This window comes from Euphorbia lathyris, chromosome 3, assembly GCF_963576675.1.
Source record: "Euphorbia lathyris chromosome 3, ddEupLath1.1, whole genome shotgun sequence".
In the NCBI taxonomy this organism is placed as follows: Eukaryota; Viridiplantae; Streptophyta; class Magnoliopsida; order Malpighiales; family Euphorbiaceae; genus Euphorbia; species Euphorbia lathyris.
This window is the reverse complement of record NC_088912.1, coordinates 40320283-40347496: the sequence shown is the minus strand read 5'-3', so window position 1 is coordinate 40347496 and position 27214 is coordinate 40320283. Positions and strand designations below refer to the sequence as shown.

The 27214-nt window shown below is 36.2% G+C and overlaps 3 protein-coding genes across 5 annotated transcripts; 1 reads left to right on the top strand and 2 right to left on the bottom strand.

Annotated features, from left to right (window-relative positions):
• Positions 1 to 809: 809 nt before the first annotated feature.
• LOC136223330 (uncharacterized) lies at positions 810 to 6037 on the top strand. Its single transcript, XM_066011261.1, has 10 exons — positions 810 to 961; positions 1076 to 1126; positions 1226 to 1342; positions 1837 to 2244; positions 3245 to 3684; positions 3763 to 3862; positions 3985 to 4044; positions 4137 to 4220; positions 4430 to 4549; positions 5623 to 6037. The coding sequence occupies exons 1-10, from the start codon at positions 908 to 910 to the stop codon at positions 5932 to 5934; spliced, it is 1746 nt and encodes a 581-aa protein (XP_065867333.1). The 5' UTR covers positions 810 to 907; the 3' UTR covers positions 5935 to 6037.
• Positions 6038 to 12151: 6114 nt separating this feature from the next.
• LOC136223812 (PTI1-like tyrosine-protein kinase 1) lies at positions 12152 to 14148 on the bottom strand. Its single transcript, XM_066011984.1, has one exon. The coding sequence runs from the start codon at positions 13779 to 13781 to the stop codon at positions 12378 to 12380; it is 1404 nt and encodes a 467-aa protein (XP_065868056.1). The 5' UTR covers positions 13782 to 14148; the 3' UTR covers positions 12152 to 12377.
• Positions 14149 to 22003: 7855 nt separating this feature from the next.
• LOC136224335 (uncharacterized) lies at positions 22004 to 24743 on the bottom strand. Of its 3 annotated transcripts, none has more exons than XM_066012648.1 (4): positions 24193 to 24743; positions 23668 to 23727; positions 23316 to 23585; positions 22004 to 22206 (listed from the first exon to the last, which is right to left on the bottom strand). In XM_066012648.1, exons 1-4 carry the CDS (start codon positions 24682 to 24684, stop codon positions 22192 to 22194), a joined length of 837 nt encoding a protein of 278 aa, XP_065868720.1. In that variant the 5' UTR covers positions 24685 to 24743; the 3' UTR covers positions 22004 to 22191. The 3 variants fall into 3 exon arrangements, with proteins under 3 accessions (XP_065868720.1, XP_065868721.1, XP_065868719.1); XM_066012649.1 differs by lacking the exon at positions 22004 to 22206 and adding an exon at positions 22935 to 23235; XM_066012647.1 differs by lacking the exon at positions 22004 to 22206 and having other exon boundaries at positions 22935 to 23585.
• Between the last annotated feature and the right edge of the window lie 2471 nt (positions 24744 to 27214).

Here is a 27214-nt window from a genome sequence, read left to right as displayed (position 1 = left end):
CTCAAATTATAACACGCATACAAAAAAAAGAGCAAGTTCAATTTAGCAAATTTTTTTTTCGAACGCACATGTAAAATCGGACCCCCCAATCGAGTAATCATGTATTCGCCACTGGGCGTGTGACATGTTTGACACGCTCTGTAGCTAATACCTCTGGCTGCTCCTTTGATCGTCGATAAGAGTCTTCAATGTCCCTTCTTAACAGGTCACACGACGTGTGAATTTCTTTGAAAATTCCAGAAGCTCAGCAACCCATCCACACGTCGTGTGGCTCCTTTGACACGTTGTGTGGATCCATCTTGCAACCTTCTTTACCCAGCATCCGACTCACACAACGTGTGACTGATGTTACATACCGTGTGAGTCACTCCTCCATCTTGGCTTGGGTTCTTCTTGATAGAGATGTCCGCATCAAAAATGCCGAAAACTCTATAGAAAACGTGAACAATGCTTTAATTTTTTATATCAAAAATAAAATATCAATTTAACACTCATAAATCACGATAAATACCCCTCGTAAATCTTGGATGGATCGGTCCGTGAAAGAGAGATGAAATTATTTGGATTGTTAACAATATAATTTGATGATAGAAGAAGAAATGAGAAAGTTGGTTGATATGCGAAACCTTGAAAATACTTGTTACAGAAGTGCAAGGTACGTAAGGCCATAAAACTAGTGTATCTTTTAATTAAGATGTTATGCAGTTAACATTAAAATTAACTCATAACCAACTTGGAAAGCTCCTTCTCGTCTCCTTTCAAACTCTATCTTCTTCATCAAATCATATTTCAACAACCTTTAGTTGCCATTCCCATATTTATTCCTTTACTCCTAAGCCACTTCCATCCTCTTATATCCTTCTTCTAATTCACTATTTTCTTCATGTTTCAATCTACATAATTTTCCATGGCTACTAAAATTACTGATTCATCCGCCAACTTTAATGTGCCATTGGATATTGTAAGTTCGGTCAATTTTGAAAAAAATAAAAATAAATTTGGTCCTTTAATTATTTTCTTTCTTTTTATTATAGTGTTCTATCAATTGTGATTTGAATTGATTGTAACCATACAGAGGAAAAAGAAGATATTGGGGCAGCAAAAGAGAGAGGAACTTGAAAGAGAGGTATTTATTTATTTATAGATTAATGTATTATTAATATAAGCAGGGATTAAATTGACAAAAATTATTAGTTACATTACGAAATTGATTTTTAATTTACAGGTTTCTGCGCTTCAGAAAATGTTGAAACAGGAAGAGAAAGTTCATGAAGTTCTGGATCTTTTGCAGAAGAAGAGGGATGGAAATGGTATATCCATCCCAAACTTTCTTCCTCCTAAGGTGCGAATTTGTTTTTATTTTTTAACCAACTATTCAAAATTAATATTTTAAATTTTTTTATGAATAATGGCCAACATTTGAAATAATTTTGAGTCCACAAGCCTAATTTATGACCTTAAAATTCTCTTAAACAAATTAAAAAAAATTATTTGTTAATTATTATATAAATTGAACAATGAAGACATGTATGAAATTCAATACAATTCGTAATTGCTTGCTACTGAAAAAAGAAAAAAAAAAAAAGACTTTTTTAGGCCTACGAAATAGTTACCAATAATTATTTTCTTAGCTTCTAAGCAAAGAACTACAATAAAAGGAACTGAATTAGATAGACATATGCAATCAAACTAATAATTTAATTAAATACAAATAATTAATATGTATTCATATATTTTTTTGGTAGAAATATGTATTCATATTTTAATTAGTGTTAATTAAGAGATTTATAAATATAAAAATCAATATTAATATTTAAAAAATATGTATATATACAGGCAAAGGAGGTGTTAGCGGAATTAGCGATGGTTGAAAGTGAGATAATTCGATTGGAAACGCAAATTAGTCAACTCCAACTGGGATTAAAGCGTGAACAACAAATGAATAAAGAAAAACAATCAAGAAATTGGAGACAAGAGAGTGAAATATGGAGTATGCCAAGTCCTTTAAACAAATTTCAAGTGCAGCAGGAGAGAACATCTTTTGAAACAAAGGCTTTGCATTTCATTAGTAAAGCTATTAAGGGTGATTATAATAATAATAATAATAGTGTTAATGACAAAAATGGAAGCTATCAAAAAGAGAATCAAATATTCAACAATGAGGAATCTAAAACATTTCCAAGAAAATCTGGATTCTTCAAGTCCCCTTCTCCTTTCCGAGACCCTAGACATCCTTCTCCTAAGGTATTTCTTTTTATTGCTTGAATTATATATGAATTGCTTGTTTGTAGGGCTAAAACCAATTTTGATATTAAAGTCATTCGGCAAGATCAATTTTATTTTTATTATATAAAAGGGTTAATTTTAAATAAATTCCCGGTGGTTTCACCTTTTTTTTTATAGATAATGTGTGGTTTTTTTTGTTACAAAACCATGTAATTTGTAAAATTTTCATTTTTTGTTGACTTTGCTGAATTTGGTTGATAACGACTTCAAAATTTAAAATTTTAAGAATTAAATGATATTTTAAGCAACTTTGATTCTTCATCTTTTTAGATACGTTTAGAGAGGAAAAACTCCAAAAATTATGATTTTGAAAATTTAAAAATATGGTTCCATGTTAAATAAGATACTAAACAATTTTAATTTTTGAAAATTTTCATTTTGAGGTCATTATTGGACAAATTTGGCAAAATTAATAAAAAATGAAAATTTTACAAACCACAGAGTTTATGTTTGTAACAAAAAAAAAAAACCACAGGTATCGATCTGCATAAACATGAAAACCAAAGGAAATTTATTTGAAATTAACCCTATATAAAATGCCCATGAAAATTTATTAGTAACTACCGAAATATTTTGATTCGTTTGTAATTTTCGTTGATATTCACTTGGAAAATGATAAGAACGAGTTATAATTTGACAAAATGCATTTTGAAGTTTTTGACCATTTTGATTTTGGATGCAATGAGTTTATAATCTTTTATTTCAAGACTTAAATTCTTGATTTTTTTTTATATTGAATATTTATTCACCAAATTAGTTAGTTGTGAAATTTTATGTTTTTCTATAAACATACAACATACGTAAAAATTGCTTTCGAACTGTAATAATTATTCCGAACCAAGATGAAATCAATAATGCTATGTAATTAGATTTTATGTTGAACCCTAATTTGTGTGATCATCTGATATCACCAAGAGTAAAATATCAATAGCGAAATAATTTTTGAATCTTTATATAGATGAGAGAGCGAAATAATGTGGACATTCCGGGGGATAATCCATTACCGAAATCACTATCGAATGCAATAATAACAGAAGAGAGCAATATCCAACAATTGCAACCCAACAAACTATCAGAAAATATAATGAAGTGTTTGAACTTCATTTACATAAGACTCCTAAGAACATCAAGAGCTATGGAACTAGAGAAGTCTGGCCCAATTTCCAGGTCATTACAAGCTTCTTTAACAAGAAGTTATTACAGGAGTGATACAATAACCTCAAATACCACATTACAAAAGGAATCAAGACAACAAGATCCATATGGAATATTCTACTTGGAAGAATCTATTCCAAGAGATATTGGTCCTTACAAAAACTTGGTCATTTTCACATCAACATCTTTGGATCCTAAATGTATCTCAACTTCTAGTTCTATTCCTTTACTAAGAAGGTTAAGGTACGTATTTGGAAACATTTATGTTGTTATAATATAAAGTTTGTAGGAGAATATTAATTAATTAAATATAAAGTGCAGGGTTCTAATGAAGAATTTGGAGACAGTGGAGTTGAGATCCTTGAGTTATCAACAGAAACTAGCCTTCTGGATCAACATGTACAATGCTTGTATCATGCATGTATATATATTAATTACATCAATTTTTCTTTTACTTAGTTTTTCTATCATTGACTTTGATGTGCTTATAATTCCATTTATCTGAGTGGAGTAAATTTTCTCATCTATCTATACATATTGCAGGGATTTATCCAATATGGAGTACCTTCTTCTCCAGAAAAATTGTTCACATTAATCAACAAGGTGAACAATTTTATTTAATTTTATTGTTATAAAAAATTTAAAAATTGATAACTAGCTTCTTAATTTAATTGAATTGTACTAAATGAATTCAGGCAACCCTTAACATTGGTGGAAACATGATTAATGCCGAGGCAATAGAGCAGTATATTTTAAGGAAGTCACCATCTTCTACCAAGGTACTATATGTATACAGTGACGGAGCCAGGAATTTAAATTTGGGGGGCTAATTTTTAGTCGTGGATTAAAAGTAAATTTTTAAAGTCCAGCCTGTCAGCCTCCCCCCTCCCGATCCCTGGACTGGCTCCACCCCTGTTATGTATACAACAAATTAGGTATTTTTCCAAAAATTAAAAGTCTAATGTATATATTATGATTCGTTTTGAAGGTTCATCAAAATGCAGAAAAAGAAGAGAAAGAGTCGATAGTTCGTAAGCTTTATGGACTTGAAACAATGGATCCTAATGTCACATTTGCTCTTTGTTGTGGAACACGTTCTTCTCCAGCTGTAAGTTCCACAATCAAACCTTTATATATGCAACTATAATAAATTAAAATGCCTACTTAAAAGTTGTTTATGTATTTAAGTAATGACAATGATGAGAATAGGAGTTGTGATTTGCTGTTGGTTGGGCCACAAAAATAATAAAGAAAAACTGAGGAATCAAAGCAAGAATTGTCCAATATATAATTATAAAGTTTCTTTTTTTTTTTAGGTTTATCCAGATTACATTTTTGGTCAACTAATTTCTTCCTATAGTCTCTTAGACTAAATGAGTTTCAGATAATGACACTCCACAATTAATGAATTTCAAGTTTTCAACCCATTGTGACATGAGTCTGTCCACATTTCAAGATCAAAAAGACATTCATTCATACTTATAAATGTAATATATATAGTCAACTGTTAGGTTTGGGAGCTAATTTTACATGCTATCGCAACCTAATTTTCTGAAAATATAGGGGTAGAAACCACCCCTGTTAGAAGTGGTTTCGACAGCCAAGGGGCTGGGGTCTCGAGAGTTCCTCATATCTCCCCTCATATGAGTATGTCCTACCTAAATCAAAATTATGTCGTTTTTACATTCAATATGGAAAAATGGGAGGGGGAGAGCGGCCAGATATATCTTTCTTCATTTGATTGAAGCACAAATAGCACCCCCAACTCATGAATTCCAGAGCTAAGCTAGAGCGAAATCATCTCTCTCGAGATAGTTCTAATGCCAGATCCAAAATTCACTAACAAACGATCCTTGGGCTGCTTTCTGAAAATTTATGAGTGATCAATTATTATATTTGGGGGCTTAATTAAGAATAGAAAAATAAAAATTGCCTATAGAATTTTCATAGAGTTTTTCGAGGACCTGTGGGTACTTAAACCCTTGTCTCTCCCCATATCGATGCTTCATGGGTTTCGTCGGTCGAGGGGGCCATGACACCTCATTGCCCCCTCTAGATGATGATAATAAAAAATATCTTTCCATATCATCTATCAACTTATTAAGTTTTTGGGTCAAATAATTTACTTGATAAGTACCAATTAAACAATAATATTAATGAATTTGTAAAAATAAAATGCAGGTGAAAATATATACAGGTGAGGGTGTTGCAGGAGAACTGGAGAAATCAAAGCTAGAATACTTGCAAGCTTCAATAATAGTGACCAGCACAAAAAGAATAGCATTTCCAGAGCTTGTGCTAAGGAATATGCATGATTTTGCTTTGGACACAAACTCATTAGTTGAATGGGTTTGTCATCAATTACCCACTTCTGGTTCTTTGAGGAAATCTATTGTGGATTGCTTCAGAACCCATAATAGTGGCAAGATTACCACCATCTCTGTTGAGAACATACCTTATGACTTTGAGTTTCAATACCTTTTGGCTATCTAATTTTCTTTTATTTTATTCCTTATTTCCCATTTCTACAAGCTACCATTTTTCATTGTGAATTTGTATGTAAATCAAAACATAATAATATGAGTTCATATGGAAATGCTTTTATTAAGACAAATTTTGCATATATTTTATTGATAAAGAAGGATATATACAAAAGCAACGTGGGCATTCTGCTCCTCCAATTGACATTGCAGGAAGTTCTCCAATTCACGAAGGGCCACAAGCTCATTTTCCTTTTTCTTCAACTCCTCCCGAAGAGCGGATATTTCCAAGCAGCTCCAGTAGCGCCCGTCCTTAATTCCACCAACTCCTTCTCCTCTTGCCTGTACATTGCATAGGCTTGGCTATAGTCAACCAAACCCTGCAAACACATACACAACTTCCATTAATGCAATTAAAAAACACTTAACAGAATTATCAAAGGCATCACACAACACTTACCACCCCATGAGCCGTAGTAGCCTCGTTTAAATAACTTCCAACCGATAAACTCTAATGTCTGATCTTCTCTCTTGGTACATCCGCCAATTTAGATAGTTCGGGGATAAGAAGGGAGTTAAAAAAAATTCCTCCGCCCCAATCTTCCCCATGAATTGCAGGAACAAACGCACATTGCTGTCGTAAAAGCTTTATTTTCGAAAGTTAATCTAGCGGAAGAACCCACGGCTGCCACATTGCTCTCACCTTCAATTTCCCTAGCTCTGTCCATCCGCAACCACTTCACACAACCACGCTGCACTTCTTCCTCCTCAATTTGCCATCGGAGCACATTGTTCTGACTACCTTTGTCCTCACTCTCCAAAAATTCAACAACTAGCGCGGTCAGCGGACGATGACTAAGAACCTTGGTTACGATGCGTTTTGTACGATCAACTTTTGTTGTTGAACCTACCGATGCCTTTTCCTCGTCCCTAAGCTTAAATTCCAGCTCAGTAGCATTTGGCATACTTATAATCCGAATCCCATCAGGAATCCTCTCGTCAATATCAAGCTTGGTGGCCACATTTAACACCCTGTCGATGCTTTGAGCCACTTGATTGGCATAATCTAAAGTGTCTAAGGACGGCAGAAAACTACACAGCCTGGTAAGCCACGCCCGGTGAAAGAAACTTTGTACCAAACTCTAGATCATCAAAGTCCATGTTGACATGCTCACTCAATAGCGCTGCACATATAAAAGTGGGCATCAGTACAAAGATCAAATACATATCCGAATAGGAAAAACATGAACTCTCGAACAAACAAGTCACAACTATCAGGACTCATCATGCACAACCACTTCAACAGTTACAGACTCAAGCTTTGCCATATCGCTAGGCATCAATTGGTGCGAACCCATCCAACTAGTTAGTGTGTTCCGCGACCACCTAGTTAAGTGTGCTAGACGCCACTGATTCCAAATATGCCACATGGACACAATGAAGTGCTTGATCAAACTTTTTATATCCTACTTCGGTTCAAAGGGCAAACACTTCAAGTAGGCAACCAACTTATCTCTTCTCCCTCCAGGTCCCTTTCCATCAGCCACCTTGCAGAGTCCATCGGCTCTGCATTCCAGTTCACTCGAAATGGAAACATCCGATCTTTCAGCGACACCTTTAAAAAGTGATGTCTTCACTCCGTAAGCTTGGTAGATAGTCTGTCGATCGTGTTAAACTTTCCATGCGAAAATCTCATATGTTGCAACCTCGACCCCTTCATTGGCTTAAAGAACTTCCAAAACACAAGCCTCAGTAAAATCCCACCATCATCTGCCACCCATTAAGTTGTATCTGCCCCAGGCACAAGTCAAATTCCCGCATAACCTCCATAAAAAGGGAGCATATGCAACCATATCACAGCCTCTAAATGTTCCTCATAAATGATCATCTGATGAGGTGTCATGGGATCATTCACCCTCACTTCCTCTTTTATGGCAGTCAACTCGTATGGCTCCCCAAGCTAATATGACATCAATAGTCCCTCAAATCTTTCTGCATGATAATCGAATACACCTCCTCCAATCGCATGCTCTCCGACACCTTTGACCTAGTAGCTAGATCAAAGCAAGCCTCATTTGACCCTACCTTAGCACCTTGCATCCACACCTTCTTTCTCATCCTCCCGTACAAACTCCCAAACATCTGACCATCACTCACCAAATAGGCGGGCACTTTCACCACTACCTCGAGTGTGCCTGGGCTCACGCCACCTACTGGCCTAGCAATAGAAGGAGGCAGCCTCACAACCGAAGGAGCTCGCACTCGACTTTTCTAAACAACAGTTGTACCCTCCCTGATAAAACTGCTTCTAGGAGCCTTTCACTTCCTCTGATATACTCGACCAGAGTCGACTAACGTAAAATCCCAAGGCAAAACCAGTCAGCTTTAGCATAGGTCCCCGACTAGACTCAATAGTCATATCAAATAAAGTAGGCACTCAACCCTCCCACGCAACTACTACAGACTCTAAAATTTGAAAAAACACCAAAAAAATTCCAAGAAGATTAGACTAACCTCTTCACTAGCAAGCAAGCCCAACTGAATGTCTCGAGCAACATCTCTCTACTATATAGTGCCTCAAAACGAACTAGTGGACTCACTCGTAACCCTTAGACGATAATGCAAGTACCTCAGAACCATAGAAAATCAGGAATGGTTCTTTACAAAGGAGGAGCGTGAGAAGTCTTTTTGTAACAAGAAAAACTCTCAGAAGTTTAAAACAAGATCCTTTTATAATAGAAAGCTAACCCATGAGAAGTCAAACCCTCTCTCCTAAGAATGAAATCGACATTTGGCAAACAGAGCAGTTATTTACATCACACCTCAATTAATGCATGTCAGAAACATCATTACGACCCCTTAAAAAACTCTTTGAATACCAGATAGGTGTCCTCCACCTACATCAAGTAAACCTTTGCCTCGTTCCATGAAATACTCTGACCTCGTTCCAACGAACGAACCATTGATCAAACATTTGCCTCGTTTTGCGAATGATCCCCAAGGTCTGTTATAACCTTTTTCCACGAACAACCCATCAAGCAAAATTTTGCCTCGTTCTATGAAATGCTCTTACCTTATTCCAACGAGCGACCCATCGAGAAAACCTTCACCTCATTTCATGAACGATCCACAAAGTCTATTATCACCTCATTCCATGAACAACCCATCAAGCAAGCCTTCACCTCATTTTGAGAATGATCCTCAAGGTCTATTATCACCTCGTTCCGTGAACGATCCATCTACCAAATCTTTGACTCATTCCTTAAACAATCTTTGAGATATACTGTCACCTTGTTCTGCGAACTTCATATAATGCAAACTTCCATATCGTACCACGAACAATATTCTAGCTTATGCTCTCACCTCACTTTGCGAAACAACTAATCGAACATATCTCAGTAAGCAACTGTTTGAAAAATCACTAACACTCCGTTCGATGAACAACGCTCAGATATATTTTGATGTCATCCCTTGATCTAACTCCGTAGCACACACCTTCAAATTCCATTCCACGAATGGCATATGCAGTAAATTTACAACTTCACTCCCCACAGGGATTTTCGAAAGACAACTCACATCCAATGGTTCTTCCAAGGCTCCGCTACAAAAGGGGGAAGGACTATATTGTAATGAATGTGGGCCAAACCCATTAAACCTAGCTCAAACACCCCCAAGTAACAGGCATGTCAGTATAACCCAAGTCTATACCCATAGAACAGACCCAACCCAATCAGACACCTCTATCTAAAGACCCCTAATCCCCAACAGGAAGGCTTATTTACTTTCTCGCTTCTTATATATCTCTCTCTACTTAAGACTCTCTCTTTCTAGAATCAATACTAACTTGGGCGTCAGAGTATTCCTAGGGACCGTCCCCGCACAGGTGACGTTTGATCTCCGAAGGTCAACATAGGTTATCACATCTCCATTACTTGGTATGGAAATCAGAAAAGAGAGACCCAAATGAAAATTATTCTTGAGTCAGAAAGGCTACATTGAGCGGGTTATTGAAAGATTTGGGATGAAAAATGCTAAGTCAGTGGTGACTCCATTGGCTCCACATTTTAGGCTCTCTAGTAAACAGTCTCCCACTAAAGTATAAGAGAAGACATCCATGGAACGTGTACCTTACACTAGTGCAGTTGGCAGTTTGATGTACGCTATAATGCGTACACGTCCAGATATTTCACAAGTTGTCAGTGTTGTTAGTAGATTCATGGTGAATTTAGGAAAGGCACATTTGGAAGCGGTAAAGTGGATTCTAAGGTAATTGAAAGGTACCATTAACACAGGTTTGTATTTTGATGGAGATACATGTCAAATAAATGGTTTTGTTGATTCAGATTATGCTGGCGGTCTAGATATGCGACGATTTACTACTGGTTATGTGTTTAAAGTACATGGTGCTCCAATTAGTTGGCGATCGATGTTAAAGTCTACAGTGGCACTATCTACCACAGAGTCTGGGTATAGGGATGTAGCAAAAGGAGTGAAGGAAGCATTGTGTCTGAGATGTCTTTTAGATGATGTAGGTCTAAAGCAAGATTGTGTAAATCTGAGATGTGATAGTCAAAGTTTGATTCACTTAGTTAAGAATTATGTTCATCGTGCTCGTACGAAGCATAGCGATGTAAGGTATCATTTTGTACGTGAGGTTGTCGAGGAAGGTCATACTTCTCCTACGAAGGTACACATTGATAAGAAGCCATATGACATGTTAACCAAGATTGTGACAGGTGGTAAATTCCAACATTGTTTGGACTTGTTTAATGTTCAAACATGTTGAGTCATGTGGAGGAATAACATAACTACGCTTAATCTCGGTTATATGATATGTAGGCAATCATAGTCATTATGGTGCATTGTTCGTCCAAAATTTGAATTCTTTCAAATTATGAACGATGTGGAGAATTGCGAGAATTGTTAACATTTTCTATTTGTATGGATAGTTAAAATAGGAAATAATAATAATAATAATAATAATAATAATAATAATAATAATAAAGAGAGAAAAATGAGTGAAAGAAAATAGAAACCAGAGGTAATAAGAATTATCCATATTTAATAAGTCTTTATTTAGCTTTTATGTAGAATGTTTTCTGCTTTTTGTTCAAGCCAAATACTTAGATAATATCATATTTACTTATTTTTCTATATTAGAAGATAAATTTTCGTTGCAAGCTCGAACACTATGGCTGCATCTTTGCGATGCAACAATTCAATTCATTAAGCATAGTAAACCCGTAAGTGAGAAATAACTAAAGAAGAGGATGAAGATGAAGATTAAAGATGTGTTGAGGACACTTGTATGTATAATGTGGATTTTGGCGACATAGTGATGTATAGAACATTCATCTTTTGCTCAACGTTTAATCAACAACCATGCAAGATGTTTGATTTTTCTTTATTGATTATAGGGTTTCAATATTTTTTAGGGTTGAATGTATTTAGAAAGAGGATATATTTCAACTAGGAGAATGGGTTTAGAGATGTATTCCATTTTGATTTTGATTGAGGATAAAGGAGAAAATAAATAGGATAAGATTGTCATTTTAAGTCGACATGGAGGAATTGAAAAAAAATGATAAAGAAAAGATAGGTGTACTAATAGCTTTTGCCTACCAAAAAAAGTTAAGGTAAATTATTAAAAAAAAAAAACCTTATTCAACGTACATTTTTGGATAGCATAGGTGTACTTTATCAATATTTTTTTTTTTTCACAAAACATGAAATCAGATCCAACCATATTACTCCCAAATTTTTTTTGTTCTATAATATATGACATTTTGTTTCAATATATGTACATTAATTTATTTTTACCAAATATATCTTTATTTAAATTCACTTTTATTTAATTAATATAAAGATAACGAAGTTTTTTATTTAAAATTAATTATATTTTTAATTAGTATACATTAATCCTAAAAAAACATATATTGCTATATCAGAGTTTAGTTTAAAAGTTTAACTGAAGGGACAAGTTTAACTTAAAGGAACCAATTGTCCCGTATGACTATGAAAGGCAGGTTTCGACTAAGCAAGCAATATTAAACTCCTCTGTAGCTTTTTCGATGAAAGAATGGAATAAACTTTCATTTTTTTTAATAGATTAGGTTTACAGAAGAAGAGAGATAAGAAAAAATTAGGATAAAAAATACAATTCTAACCGTGTTACAGTTATAAAGAATTGACTGTTTCAATTATGTCTGCTCGTGCCTTTGAATTGGATATTTTCTTTTTTTTTTTTTTTTTTTTTGATAGAATTTTCATTTTCTTTTAAATTAATGAACATAACAGATTGGACTGGAATTGTTAAACTTTAAAACCACCTCCCATAATTAATAAAATATGCAGATTCCACCCACCTCTCCACTTGTGTCACCATCAAAATGCCCTAAATAAAATTTAATCATTAATAACTAAAATAGAGCCGCCGAATTTACTTTTTCCAACTCATCATCTCGGTGCTAAGGAGACTGAAATCTGGTCAGAGATCCTACACTTTTCCGACCATGCTTTTGAAGCCAAATACAACTTTGAAATCTTCCCTGCCACGCGGCTCATATCTGGCCGTTTATCTTCTTCCACGTGTACGCACTCTAATGCTAGACGTACTAGCTTCTCCGCCACCTCCACCGGAAACGAGTCTTTCATCCTCCTATCTATCCACCTCCTCAGCCTTCCCTCTCGTCCTTCTCTTCCTTCCCCATCCTCAACAACGCCACCGTCTATCACCGCTCTTGCTGTCTCTATTAATGAAGTTCGTGTGAAATCTCCTCTGCTTTTACTGTATTTGTATTTGAATGGCTCCTCACCGGACAATAATTCTAATATAACCACACCGAAAGCATACACGTCTGATTTCTGCGTAGGGATTCCACTGGCTTGAAATTCCGGCGACATATAGCCTCTCACGCCTTCGAATTGCATAATTCCGCTATTAGATCTCTTCAATTCTTTCGATCTATCTTCTTTACCTTGTAATTCGTCTTCGTCTTCCTCGCTTATTTCTCTGATTTCATTCAACACGCTCTTCTTCTTCTTCTTCTCTCCGACCTCATTCTCAGGAGCTTCCCCACACAATTGTGCTGTGCCAAAATGACATAATTTGGCGCTGAGATCTGGCTCCGTAATGATAATACTACCGCTCTTGATATGGTTGTGAACTAGAGTTAAATACAAACCTGTTTTGTTGTGAACATAATCAAGTCCGTCAGCTAGATCGGCGGCAACTTGCATTCGCGAGTCCCACAAGGATAGAACCGTGAAATTCGGATTCCTCTTGTTCCTTAAACAATCGGCAAGATTTCCACCGGTGATAAATTCGTAAACGAGATAGATATGATCACCTGAAATCGATACTCCTAATAATCTGATTACGCTCGTGTGGTTACTCCGGCAGATAACCGCCAGACGTTCTTTAAGTTGCGACATTTCCATTTTCCGGCGGAACTTGCGCTGGAATACGATTGTCTCAATGTTCCGTAAAGTGCAGCGCCAACAAGCGGTGGAGGAGGAAGAGGAGTAGCGTTTGGCAAGGAAGTTATTAGTGGCGGCGCGAATCTCGGAAATATCATAGATGTTAGGGTTTTGAGAGATGGATTGTCTGAGACTAGTGAGAGAGGTGCGGCTGGAAGTGGAGGAAGAAGCAGTTGTATAATATCCACTGGAAGTATTAGAAGTTGAGGGAGCAAAAGCGGCGGAGGAAGAAGAGGAGGAAGCGGTGGCGGTGGCGGTGGCGGTGGCGGTGAAATTGGGTGGCGTTTGGGGGAGACGGCGGCGTGAGTCAGAATGACGAGTTGGAGCATGGCGAGGTGAGCTGGGGTTGGACACGTCTAGTGCCATTTTGGTTTTGCACATGTGCGACTTGGAAAAAATTAGGAAGGAAGGGGATAAGTGTTTAAGATGAGAGAGAGAACAATGAAATGAAACGAAATGAAGGGGCGTTGAAGTGCGCACTCGTGAATATGATTGGTGGTTATGGGTTAAAGTGCGCACGTGGGGTCGGTGCAAGATAGCATGGTTTCAACTTGATGACAAGAGCTATGACATCACCGCAAAATGAGATGATGAAGTGGCATTTGGATTTTATCGGCAAAAGGAGTTATGCCTTTTGGTTGCTTGAGATGTGTGTGGTCGGTGAGGAAATTTGTGTTCTGAATTTAATTCTCTCAAACATCAATTGATTAATACCGAATTATTTGGTTTTTTTAATTTCTAGATTAACATTGTTGAAATAATATTGTGTTAAATAGTTTGAATGAATTATGATGGAGATAGGAGTAATACTATATAATAAAACAAATTTAATCATTTTGGAAAATTTCAATAAGATGAGAGAGTTTACAGGTCAGCTAATTGGTAAATTAGAATGATATTCCTAAACTCTTCATCTTCAAGGAATATAATAATGTTGTGCCTAATCCAACAAATTATTTGGACAAATCTCTCATTGCACAGCTAATTTGACATTTCTGGATTTTATTGTTGTTAACCTCAAGTATGGCCCACTGTCATATCTTGTTATATATACATCCAGATTTTGATTTAGCTTACTGTTTGCTGATTTTGTTTGTTATTACTGTTGCTATTTATTATTTAATTTTTAATGTTTAATAAAATTATAATTAATTAACTGTTAATAATATAAAACCAATATAGAAATATTTTAAATCAATAAATAAAATATAAATGTAATTCTAAAATTAATAATCTTTTAACATCATTATTAAAGTCTCTGAGTAATAATTTAGAATTAGGGTATGGTTCGCTTTTTCATTTTACAATGAAAAATATCAAATCATCCTAATCATTCCAAACCATATAAATAATGCAATTCAGTGACAATACTGTATAAGAAGTATTTAATGGTGAAAACATACAAAGTAAGGTTTACTTTATCAGAAACAAAGTAAGCAAAGCCTTTGACAAGAAGTATATAGCAGCGACACAAATTTACAACGGAATTAACAGTAATTTATATACACATATGCCACAAATCTGCAAATGGATTTTACAGAGATGGCCCATAAGGGCCCATAACCGGCCCTATTCCATTATGTGTGTCTAAAAGTAGTCAAGCCCAAGAATCTTTTTATCCTTTCGCCAAAGCCCAACAATACCATTGCTTGACATCTATATAAAGTGTTCAGATTTTTTCTCTTGTAGTGTATATATGGGACCATTCCTAGGACATGGAGGACTCATCTGGAAGGGTTCCACTAGATATTACTATTCATCAACAAATTTTCTTAAATTTTTAATAGTTCCGTTCAAGTTTCTGTTAGGTACGTTAAGGTTATAATAGAATTGTTAACTTACCATTTACATTAGTTAAAATTTCATCAATTTTTATAGGTCAAAGGAAAATATTACCAAATAATAATTCATAGGATAATACTAATATTTTGAATAGGTCATACGGCTAATAGTGGTTAAATCTCTAATTTTTGTTATAATTAGATTTTTTAAGTATAAAAATCCATATAATTTATGAATAATTTCGAGAATTCAAATATAGTCGAGATTGAAACTCTACAGGACGATACGATAATTTTAGAGATTAAAATAATAAGTCATTCTTGTCCCATAGAGAACTTTTTCGAGGATTCTCCATCCTATTGGGACAGATCCTCTACAGGGACGTGAAGTTACTGTCTCGTTTTTTTCTTATATAAATGAGGATCAATATTAGTTCCCAATTAATGTTTGTGTTTCGAACCCACATCTCATTGGTAATTCTAATTATATTATAGTTGTGAGCAATATATAAAATATGATTAAATGAAGAAAACTTGTGCTAAGAAAAAAAAATTAAAGAATAATAATACAAAAAGAAATTTCATTAAAAGAAAAAGAAATACAGTTTTAACCATTATTAATCAATGCAGTTTTATCAGATGGATGTTAATGACCATGTAGAATTTGGTTATTCACTGTTAGATCTAGGCTATTAGAATTCCAGGATAGAGATTCAAAGCTTTCTAAGGTTTAGATTTAATAAAGCTAGATCCAACGGTGAATGACCAAATTCACATGGTCATTAAGGTCCATGTGAACATTACTGTCAATCAATGTGGCAATAAAAAAGAAGCTCACGTTTCAGTCGTACTTAGCAGATATGCGTCCCACCGTTTCAGCCGTTGTAACTCCAATGTGTCGTCCGCCAGATCTCCCTGATTGGATCGACGCATGTGGTGGGTTGGCCCGACGCTTATATCGTGGCACTGCTGTTGTTGATCGCCCTCTGTTAGATGAAATGCGTATTCCTCAGGATTTGGCAACTTTTGGTCTTATGAAGGTAAATTTCATTGATGGTAATAGATCGCAACCTCATTTTTCTTTCGCATCAAAACTTATTGAGCAACTACAGAAACCTTGGAAAGACAGCTTAATTGTGAAATTGCTTAGACAAAATGTGTGTTACATTACTTTGAGCACGATAGCTTTGGATCTTTGGAAGCTTACAAGAAAATGGGAAATAAGAGGCCTTGGACATAGGTTTCACCTTGTTCAATTTGATAACTCGGGGGATGTGGAAAGAGTTATAAGGAATGGTTCGTGGATGATTCAGGGGCAATATCTAATAGTCAAAACTTGGTCGCTAGAGTTATCGCCTCAGATGCTGCTGTGAATTCTACGTTTGTTTGGGTCTGTTTTCCTTTTCTTCCTATGTATTACAATAATGAGAATATCCTTTTAAATATTAGGGATTATGTTGGAAAAGCTATGTGGGTGGATTAAAAAGTCTTACAACAATTAGAGTCAAATTTGCACGAGTTTGTGTTAAAGTCGACCTTACTCCACCTTTAGTGGCTCACTTTTGGATTGATGATGAAATGTTTAAAGTCGAATATGAGGGCCTTCATGCCACCTACACTTGATGCAGATACTATGGGCATGCCAAAGATGATTGTCTCAGCCTAATGATGGTTGTTCCTATCGCCCCCCTTATTATTCCTAATGAGTGTAACATGGCTGAAGGTAATGACGGAAATCCCCCTATTATTACTAAACAGGATCATCGTACTAAGAATGGGGAGGAACACGCCTCTAATTATGGCTCATGGATGATGGCGCCCCGCTGCAAATACAACCCGATGAGAAAAAAATTTCAAACTTCAGAACCACACCATGATGCTGAGAACCTTCCAACAAGGAGCATGACAACCTTGATGCTAATAGACCGAATGTTTTTTCAGGGGCTGAGACTTGGGCGATACATAATCGAGGCAAGGAAAATATAAATAGTGATTTTCATTTTACATCCCTGCGTAGACAGGGTGGGAGAGAGTCATGGGTGTGGATGTCGTGGTGATATCCCTTTTAAGCCGTTTTTGGATATTACCAACCATAATATTTTCTCAGAATTAAACATGGATAGCGAGGATTCAAATATGGAAAAAATGACACCGAATAATTTGAAAGGTAAGTCACCTGACATTGGTGATGGGGGATCGCGGGGCAAGCGATCCCATACTGATATTGCTTCTAATAAAGCTCATACGGAAAGTAATTCTCCGAGCTTGGCTACTGTTAATAAGACCTGACCATGGGCCCGGGTACCTGCCCAGGCCCATGTCCATTGGGATGGGTTTGGACAATGAAAATTGATTTTAGGTCCGACCCGGTCCAATTCCGCTAAAGCCCATCTATATTTTGGGCGGGCTTGAGATTGATAAAAATAACACAAGACGACCTAGTACAGCCTGCATATTAATATTAATCAATAAATTAATAAATTTGGGTTAGGTTATGCTTACTTTGTTTTTGACAAAGTAAAATTTATATATGAAATATTTACTTTTAGGTATAAATTTTATTTTATTTAATTGTATATATTTTTAGGTGGGTTTATATGGATTGAGCTGGGGATTTGATGTTTAAGCCCGAGCCCAGCCCGGTCTGAACCCGTCTAAATTAATAATGGGCTGGGATGGGCTTGGACTGGGTGTTTTTACCTAAAAGCCCATTAGACCCGGCCCATGGACATGTCTACTGTTAATACTTATATGTGTTCGGATAATGTTATGATTGTTGACATAGAGAGTAATAGGAGTGAGCGGGTTTCCGCTCATGTTGATTGATCGTGTGTCTTCTTGGTCTTTCTCTCTTCTATCCCTTATGATGAAGCTTATCACGTGGAATGTTTTTGAGGTCGGTGGTCGTGCCTATTTTAGATCCCTGAATCATCTTGTTAGCTCATTTGACCCATCTATTCTTGTTTTGTTGGAGCCTTGCCTCCCTGGTACTCGTGCCATGGATTTGTACAGAAAATTAAAGTTCTCTAATTTTGATTGTATTGAAGCAGAAGGCTTTAGCGGTTGTATTTGGATGTTTTAGCATCATTAGAGGATTAATATCAATGTCCTAATTCGCAACCGTCGGTTTCTCTCCACGGTCGGGCTTGTGTGTAGGAAGGTCCCTATCATATGTTGTTTTTTAAGATTTCGTTTGTGCATGTGTGGCCCCAGAGTACTTTTAAGGAACAAATTTTTGAAGATATGTCTAATCTGCAGCCCTCTATCATTGACCCATGGCTGATCTTTTGACCTTAATTGCATTTCTTCTATTAGTGAGAAGATGGGAAGGGTTCCAAGAACCTTTAATACACGCCCTGCTTTTAATACCCAAATCAATGATTTGGATCTCGTTGATATGGGTTTCATCGGTCCTACGTGTACGTGGTATCGTGGTAGAACCCCAAGAACTTGGGTCTTTTGTTGTCTTAACAGGGCCCTTTGTATTAGTTTACACGCTCTATTCCCTAAGGTGTATGTTTGTCACCTTCCTTGGAATGGATCGGATCATATCCCTCTGCTTGTGGACCTATATAAAATATGTTGCTGCCCTCCAAATAAGTCTTTTTGCTTCCAAGCGGCTTGGTTTACTCACTCGGATTTCTTTTACTTTTTTTTATCAGAATTGGGATAGAATGAGCCTTTTTTCTGATGCTTTCCAATGTTTTACCCCCCCCCCCCCCCCCCCCCCCCTATTGCGCATTGGAATGAACACATCTTTGGCAACTTGTTTTACAAGAAGTGTCTTACCTAGAAGCTTAATGGGGTCCAATGACGTTTGGGTCTGCATGTTTCTAGGGAGCTTCTTATCTTAGGCACATTTACTGAGTGAGCTTCAATGAACCGCTTCATCAAGAGGAGATTTATTGGTATCAGAAGTCGAGGATTAAATGGATTTGTTACAGTGATCGAAATACAAAAAAAAAAAAAAAATCACAGTACAACCATTGTTCATCGGTGGATGAATAAGGTGGATGGTCTCAAATGGTGCTTGGATTTGAGATCAAACTGGTCTTGAGTCCATGGTTTTTTTTATTTCTTTCGAATTCTCTATATGGATAAAGTTGTTCTCCATCCTATGCTTGTTTCTCAACATGTTTTCCCCGCTCTCTCCCAATCTGATCTAGCTGTGATTCATTGTCCCTTTGTGCTCAATGATGTCCGTATGGCCCTTTTTGACATGTCGCTGTTTAAGGCCCCTAGGCCTGATGGCTTTCACATGACCTTTTATTAGAAGATTTGGCCTAGAATTGGGGCTCAAGTTAGTGACCTGGTTTTGGCTGCTCTCAACAACCGTGTCCTTAACCATTCAACTAACAAAACCTTAATTACAGTCAACCTCAAAATCTCCACTCTTAAGACTATTTCCCAATTTAGGCCTATAGGTCTTGTAATATCAAATACAAGATGATCACCAAATGCATTGTCAATCGCTTGAAACCTTTCCTCTAGAAAGTTGATGGGCCTATGCAAAGCAACTTTATCTCGGATAGATAGATTTCTGACAACATTATTCTCCTTTAGGAAGTGGTGCAAGTGATGCATCGAAAAACATGTAGTAAGGGTTTAATGGCTCTTAAATTAGATTTGGAGAAAGCACATGACCAGATCAGTTAGGAGTTTCTAAGGGATACTCTTAAGTTACTATCCTCAGTTGGTTTAGTTAATCCTGAAGTGTGTTTCAGCCTCCACTATGGGTATTTTGTGGAATAGGGAATGCTTGCCTAAATTTACCCCCATGAGAGGCCTCACACAATATGATCATGTATCACCCTATCTTTTTGTTCTTTGTGTAGAGCAGTTAAATCATTTTATCTTTGATGTTGTAAATGATGGGCGTTGGAAGCCTATCCATCTATCTTGGAACGGGCTCTCTCTTTCTCATATATTTTGTGGATGATATCATTTTGTTTGGGAGGCGACTCATCAGCAAGTTATTGCTATAGGGGAAGTCCTTAATTATTTTTGCTCTTATTCTGGCCAAAAATCAATGTTGCTAAGTTCAAGATTTTTTTTCTCTCCTAATGTGCACTCTTATGTGATTTCAAATGTTTGCAGCGACATGGATTTCTCAGACACGCATGACATTGTTATATGCTTAGGGATGCCTGTAATTCATAAATGGGTTTTCAGGTCCACTTATGACTTCATTTTGGATAAAGTTAACAATAGGTTATCGGGTTAGAAAGCGAAGAAGCTTTATCTTACGAGTATGAGTACTCTTGTCAAATGTGTCATATCTGCTATTTCATCTATGCTATGCAAACAACTCTTCTTCCTAATTCTCTTTGTGACAAATTAGATGCTTGTAACTGTTGCTTCCTTTAGGGCTCAACTGAGGCTAGTAAGAAGATGCACCTTGTGAGGTGGGAAAATGTTTGTAAACCGAAGATGGAAGGCGGGTTGGGCATCAGGGAGACTCGGCCTTTTAATCTCTCGATGTAAGCTAAGGTGGGTTGGAGGCTGATTACAAGGAGCGCATGTCCCTAGATATCGGTGATTAATGCGAAATATCATTTGAAAAATGTGTCTGCTGTTACTTTCACCTGCAAAGCTATTGGATTTTTTTGGAAGAGTGTGGTCAAGTCTTCTTGTGTTCTCAATAAAGGCGTTGGTCGGGTTTTACATAATGATACTATTTTTTTTGTTAGATAAATGGTGTGGGGACATCCCCCTTATTTGCTTTGCCACTGGTGCTATCTATATTGAGGACCTTCACAGGTCAGTCTCTTTGTATTGTTTAGATACAAGTGGTTGACGTTGGGATGAGCGCTCGGACAAGCTCCCTCAAGATTGGATTCTGAGAATAGTCGCGTATATGGTGTTCCTGGACGACTTTGAAAGGGATTCCTTCTTCTGGATGGGGTCAAGGACTTGCTCCTACACCATCGCATCGGGTTATTTATTACAGCGTCCCCCTCCACAACATGATGAGACTGCGTTTTGGCAGTGCATTTGGAGCCTTAATGTTCCGGAACGGATTCAAGTTTTTTTTTTTTTTGGTGTTGGGTAACAATGGGTAACATTAATAGAAAAAGACGATACATTGCTCTTTCGCACGCTTGTGGTACCTACGGCGAGGCCGAAAATGAGATTCTCATTCTTCGTGATTGTATTTCTACTCGAAATGTCTAGAGCGTCCTTGTCTCTGCTGCGTACCAAGCTCGGTTTTTCTCTCTTGAGCTCTCTGATTGGATTGCACAAAACGTCTCTTTCTCTGCTTGTGTTCATGAGGTTCCTTGGCAAATTGTTTTTACTGCCAGTACTTGGAACCTATGGAAGAGAAGAAATCTTTTAATTTTTGAAGGGGTTGATGCAGTCTATGTTGACAAAATTGGAGTCCTTGCCCAAGCAAAAGACTTTCTCCTTGCTTTCAAAATCGCAGGCAATAGGTCGACGTGTTAAACTTCTCTGGTTTGGATTTCTTGGTACCCCCCTTACCCGGGTTGGGTTAAACTTAATACAGATGGATCCTGTAAAATGGCGAATGGGTTTACTTCAGTTAGGGGTCTCTTGACAGATAATGGTGGCGCTTCGAAGGGTGGTTTTCGTGTCAATCTCGGTATTTGCTCCGCTTTTCATGCGGAAATTCCAGGGTTATATTATGGTTTGACGCTCGCTTGGCAGAATGGTTATCGGAAGGTTATTGTAGAGCTTGGCTCAAAGGTTGTGGTGGGGTTTATGAAGGCTAATGTCGCTCCTACTCACTCTTTTGCATGGTTGATTAACAAATGTTGAGCGTTGAGAGGTAATGATTAGAGAATCTATTGCATTCGCTCTTACAAAGAAGGCAACATAACAACAGTCTGGTTAACAAATTATGCATGGTCACTTCTCTTGGGTCATCATGAGTTTGATGAGCCTCCTGCAGGCATCCAGGATATTCTAAGACTTGGTAGTAGTTTTAGTAGAACTGTCCCTACTTAGTGTCGTTTTTCCTTTTTTTGTTGTTGTTGTTGTTGTTCTAGGGCTCAGCCTCCCGTAATCTACCAAAAAAATATAACGATAAAAAAAAGTAATTAATATATACCATTGGTAGACATCAAACACTAGTTTCTAAATTAGAATTTCAAATATCAAGTAACACGGACTATAAACAAAAAGATTAATATATATATATATATGGAGGATATTTCACTAATAACAAATAAAAGATTTTCATTGTATGCGGATAGTTTTTTCGTTAAATCAATGCGAATTCAAAATCAAACATCATATTCATTGTTGTAGCAATAATTGTGCTAACAATAATCTCGGCATAAAGTACAATTGCCTTAACCTTTGTTGTGCTAATTGCGTTTTTCAAAGTAGGTTGTTTAGTTTAGCATTAACTTGGAAACTATGTAGGTAGCTGATTTTCCTACGTATCAGATTAGTTGTACAATTTTGAATCTAAAACTAATTCAACTAATCTTTGTTGAGTATTCATGTATTTGATTAGTTTTTCATGAATCTGTTTCATGATTGGGTTGGGTAGTTTCAGAGATTAATATAAGATATATGATTAACCTTTAACTATCAGATTGAGCTGTTGGTTAAAACAATTCCAAATACTACTAGCCCAACCATGACCAACTCCTTTACTGAAAATCAGCCTTTGGTGTCGCCTAGACTTTAATCAGGGTAAAAGATGCACAATGAATAGGCAAAAGATAAAAACAGAGAGCTCTTATTTAATTGCCAAAAAAACTTGTACATGATGGCTCTTTTCAGATACCAGCAAGTTGATCCTAACTCTGTATATTGTTTGTCAGTACAATTAACCAAGTTTATGGTACAATTGCCTGTAGTATCACTAAATTTTACCTATACTTTGAACTGAGTTCATACTGAACCTAATGTCAATCAATCATGCACATATGAACCGATAGAGTAGAAAGAAGAAAAAAGATTAGAGCTATACCAACGTCTATGAGCAAGAATAAGAAACTTGGGTTATCCCTTGGAAGACACTATTCCAAGCAAAGTATTACTGAGGACAAAATTCATCGAATGCAGGCAACCTTCTCCTATTACTTGGACCATAAAGAACACTATGAATATAGGAATCAACATCTTCATTGGAAGACGGATTGGTTTGTCGTGGTAAACGAACCTCAATGCCATCATCTGAAGGCTGCCAGTCTTCAGATATAATGTTGGTGGTGGGGCTTTTCTTGGACGTTTCGCCAGCGTTCTTGTCGGAGTTGATGGCAGGGCTCGGTTTCTCGTTCTGGCTTGGGCTCTCGTTCTGGTTCTGGCTGGGGCTCGGGCTCTGAGGCCTGGAAGAAACAGCGCTGGGGCTTGCTGCCGTTGCTGATGGAAGGAAACGGGACTTCGGGAGATTGGAGGATAATGCATTGGCATATGATTTGCGAGAAGGAGCCTACAAACACCAAACAGATAAGCATAACTTCCACTTTCGTTTCTAATTTCTGCCAATTTCAAAATCAAGATAAAGCATTTACTTCAGATTTGTTCTTTATGGGAGAATAAGACGGACGAAGCTCTTCTTTTCCGTGTGCAAACTGCAAAATACGGCACCAAATCCATCATTCTCCATCAAGAAAGTAAGGTCAAGAATCATTGATTCTTGAATTATATTCCAGCAATACACAAATAATCAATCGTGAGAAAAGTAATACACAACGAAAGCAACGAGCCTTCACCTGTTTCTCCATGAAATTAAGCGCAGAGACTAAAGAATTTATGTCATCTTTCTTCTCCACTGCCTAAGAAATAATTCTTAAAGCGAAGATTATAATATAATTCCTAATTCAATTTCATAAGAAAAAAATTGCATTAGGGCTTTTATAGGGCCATTGGCCATGCTTTATCTCAAAATTGAAATTAATTAATTGCCAAACAGACATTAATTTCTCCTTCCATACAGTTGAATGTCTGTGCAAATAATAGACCACAAGATTAACATGCTTCATCACTCAATAAACAAATCTAACGGTCTTAAATCGATCAGAAAAAGAGAGAGAGACCTGGCATTTGTATCCAGAGCGGCATTGTCCAATTTCCTCCCAAGACCGACAAAGCTCAATCTTATACCCGCGAATTCCAAGAGAAGAAGCAGAATTGAAGGATGAACCACTAGAATCCCACGATAATGACTTGGAAACCCTACCTCCTGATGAAGACTCGACAATAATCTCATCCATAACCAGCACATCTTCATCTACTAGCTTTACAGGCGTTCCGTAGACCGGCGGTGAAATCAGATTTTCGATAGCTGATAGCGGCGACAAGGATCTTCCAAAGGTGCTGCTACCTCCTCTAGAAGAATTGGATTTGATTGACGGAGAAGAGAATGCATCGCTGCAGGTGCGGTAGCCACCGGATAATGTGATCGGAGATCCGCCGCGAAGGTATCTGATGAGTGTGGAATCGGCGTTGAGGCGTGTATCGATCGGAGAAATGCTTCCGTTTATGGATTTGATTTTGGGGATTTTTCTGGAGCCATCAAAGGCATCCATCTGCCTTTGTAACTTTGCGACTATTATTACATCGTCAAACTTATATATAAAAACGAAGAAAGAAGAGACTGAGCTCTGCGTCTGGGTCTGGGATTTTATTTATTTAATTATTTTTTAAATTTCCCGCTTATGTTTCTGCTTCTTTCCTACTTCGTGGGCTACTTACGTCATACAACAAAGAGCCCATTACGGAACTTACAAAAGCCCATTAATATCTTTTTACGCTTTTTACAAAAATTATGATATTAATATAAAAAGCCCAAAAAAACTATATTTAGGTACAAAATCATAACTGATAGAAATTAATTTTCAACGTCATTATTTTCTATATCATAAATAAAATATAATTTTATATTATAATTTAAGAATTTTAAATTTTAAGCTCCAATTCATAAATCTTAAATATTAAAAAATATATTTCAGACCATTAATTTATAAACCCTAATTCTTAAAATATATTAAAAATAATATTTTTTTTGATTTTATATATTTAAGTTATTACTTGAGGGTTTGACTATGCTTACTTTATTTTTGATAAAGTAAGTCTTATTTTATTTTTTCCATCATTGGATGATGATGACCTTTGACAAAGTAAGCTCATCCAATGGTAGAAAAAACAAAATAAAACTTACTTTGTAAAAAACAAAGTAAGCATAGAAGATATCATTGTCTAAATAGTTATACATAATTTTTAAAAACTATATTTCCATATAAATTATTATTTTTAATTATAATTTCCAAAGCATCGATTTTTATGCAATGGGAAAATATATGATAGAAGTGTGAATTTGTTCATAAAAAAAGGGCCTAATGCTTTCCCAGCCCCCTTAACTTGTCCAAATTAGTCATTTTACCCCATCAACTCATCGAATGTCCTATTTACCCCCCTTAACTCCATAAAAATGGTATTTCTCACCCTTTCAACTTGTCCATTTATCCCCCCAACTTATAAAATGTTTTATTTACCCTCTTAACTCCATAAAAGTGGTATTTTTCACCCCTTACAATCCGTTATCGAAGCCTAAATTAATAACTTTTTTTAAACGTTAAACCTCTATTTTGTAAGTGGAACCTAAATTGATACTTTCCTAAAATCATAGGCCTATTTTGGTACATTATCCCTACATATAATGTATTTAACTTGTTTATATTAATGTTCTTGTTATTTGTATTTTTTATTCGTTCTTTCTCTTTTCAATTTTTTTGACTACTATAAAGGATAAGAAATACCATTTTTATGGAGTTAAGAGGGTAAATAAGATCATAAGTGGTGAGAAATACCATTTTTATGGAGTTAAGAGGGTAAATAGGATATTCGATGAGTTGAGAATGGGTAAAATGACAAATTTGGACAAGTTGATGGGGTGAGAAATACCATTTTTATGGAGTTAAGGGGGGTAAATAGGACATTCGATGAGTTGGAGGGGTAAAATGACCAATTTAGACAAATTAAGGGGGTTGGAGAAGCATTAAGCCTAAAAAAAGTGATTAATTTTTACAAATATAAATTTAAAATCATTTATGTAAATAAAATCTATATTTTATCATTAAATAATCTAACCTAATTGACAAAATTTTAATATTTTACTTCTAAAAACTAAGAATATTTTGAGTTAATATGTGATAATAGATAAATATACGAAACTAAACACGTGGTTTCAATAAAGACTATGAGGATGTATGTCATAATGAGATTTGATGGATCAAGCTGAATGATGGCATATAACTGCTAAACTATGTGAACAATAGCAAATGACTTATAAATTACACTAACATCATACCTGGAATCGTGGGACGACAGTTTCGCCAATGCAAACTGTTACAAGCTGTCAACAAACATTTTAAATTCAGAAGCTGACACATATCGCCAAGCTCAATTAAGGCATATAATCGGTCAAGCTACCCGATCAACCTCTAGCGCCTATAAATAAAACATATTGATATGAAGCAAGAAGTACACGTTTCCTTTACAGTAAAACGTTAATTCCATATTTCTTAGTATTTGTTTTTCGCAACTTCAAAACTTTAGCATCAAAGTGGGTGTTGGTCCCCTGTGAGGTTAGATTAGTTCCAAAGGAGGGGTAAATAGAACTATTGGTTAATTTTTCCCTTTTATAAAATTCCTCATTTGGCGTTTAAATGACTTAACACAGAGGCAAGTTTAGTTTACTGAGTTAGTCAGTCTACTAAGCTTGTTTCCACTTCTAATGAATGCACTCAGAGGATAGCTTGCTTAGTGGAGCTTCTGACTTCTTAAGGTTAGAATTTTTAATAAGCGTTTATTAGTGAGAGCTTAAGTGTGAGATAACAATGTTAGAGCAAGCAGTGTAATTACAGGAGATAAAGGCAGAGTTAAGAAATACTTTACTCAGTCGATTTATACCGGTTCGGCCCCATTGACTTCACTAAGAGCCACCTACACAACATATTCTCCCATTGTCTTCTCTAATGTTGCCTTGGCATCACTAGGCTCCCTTGGGACTCATTCTCTTGTCTGTTTTGACAAAGAAAGCATAATTAGATCCTCACC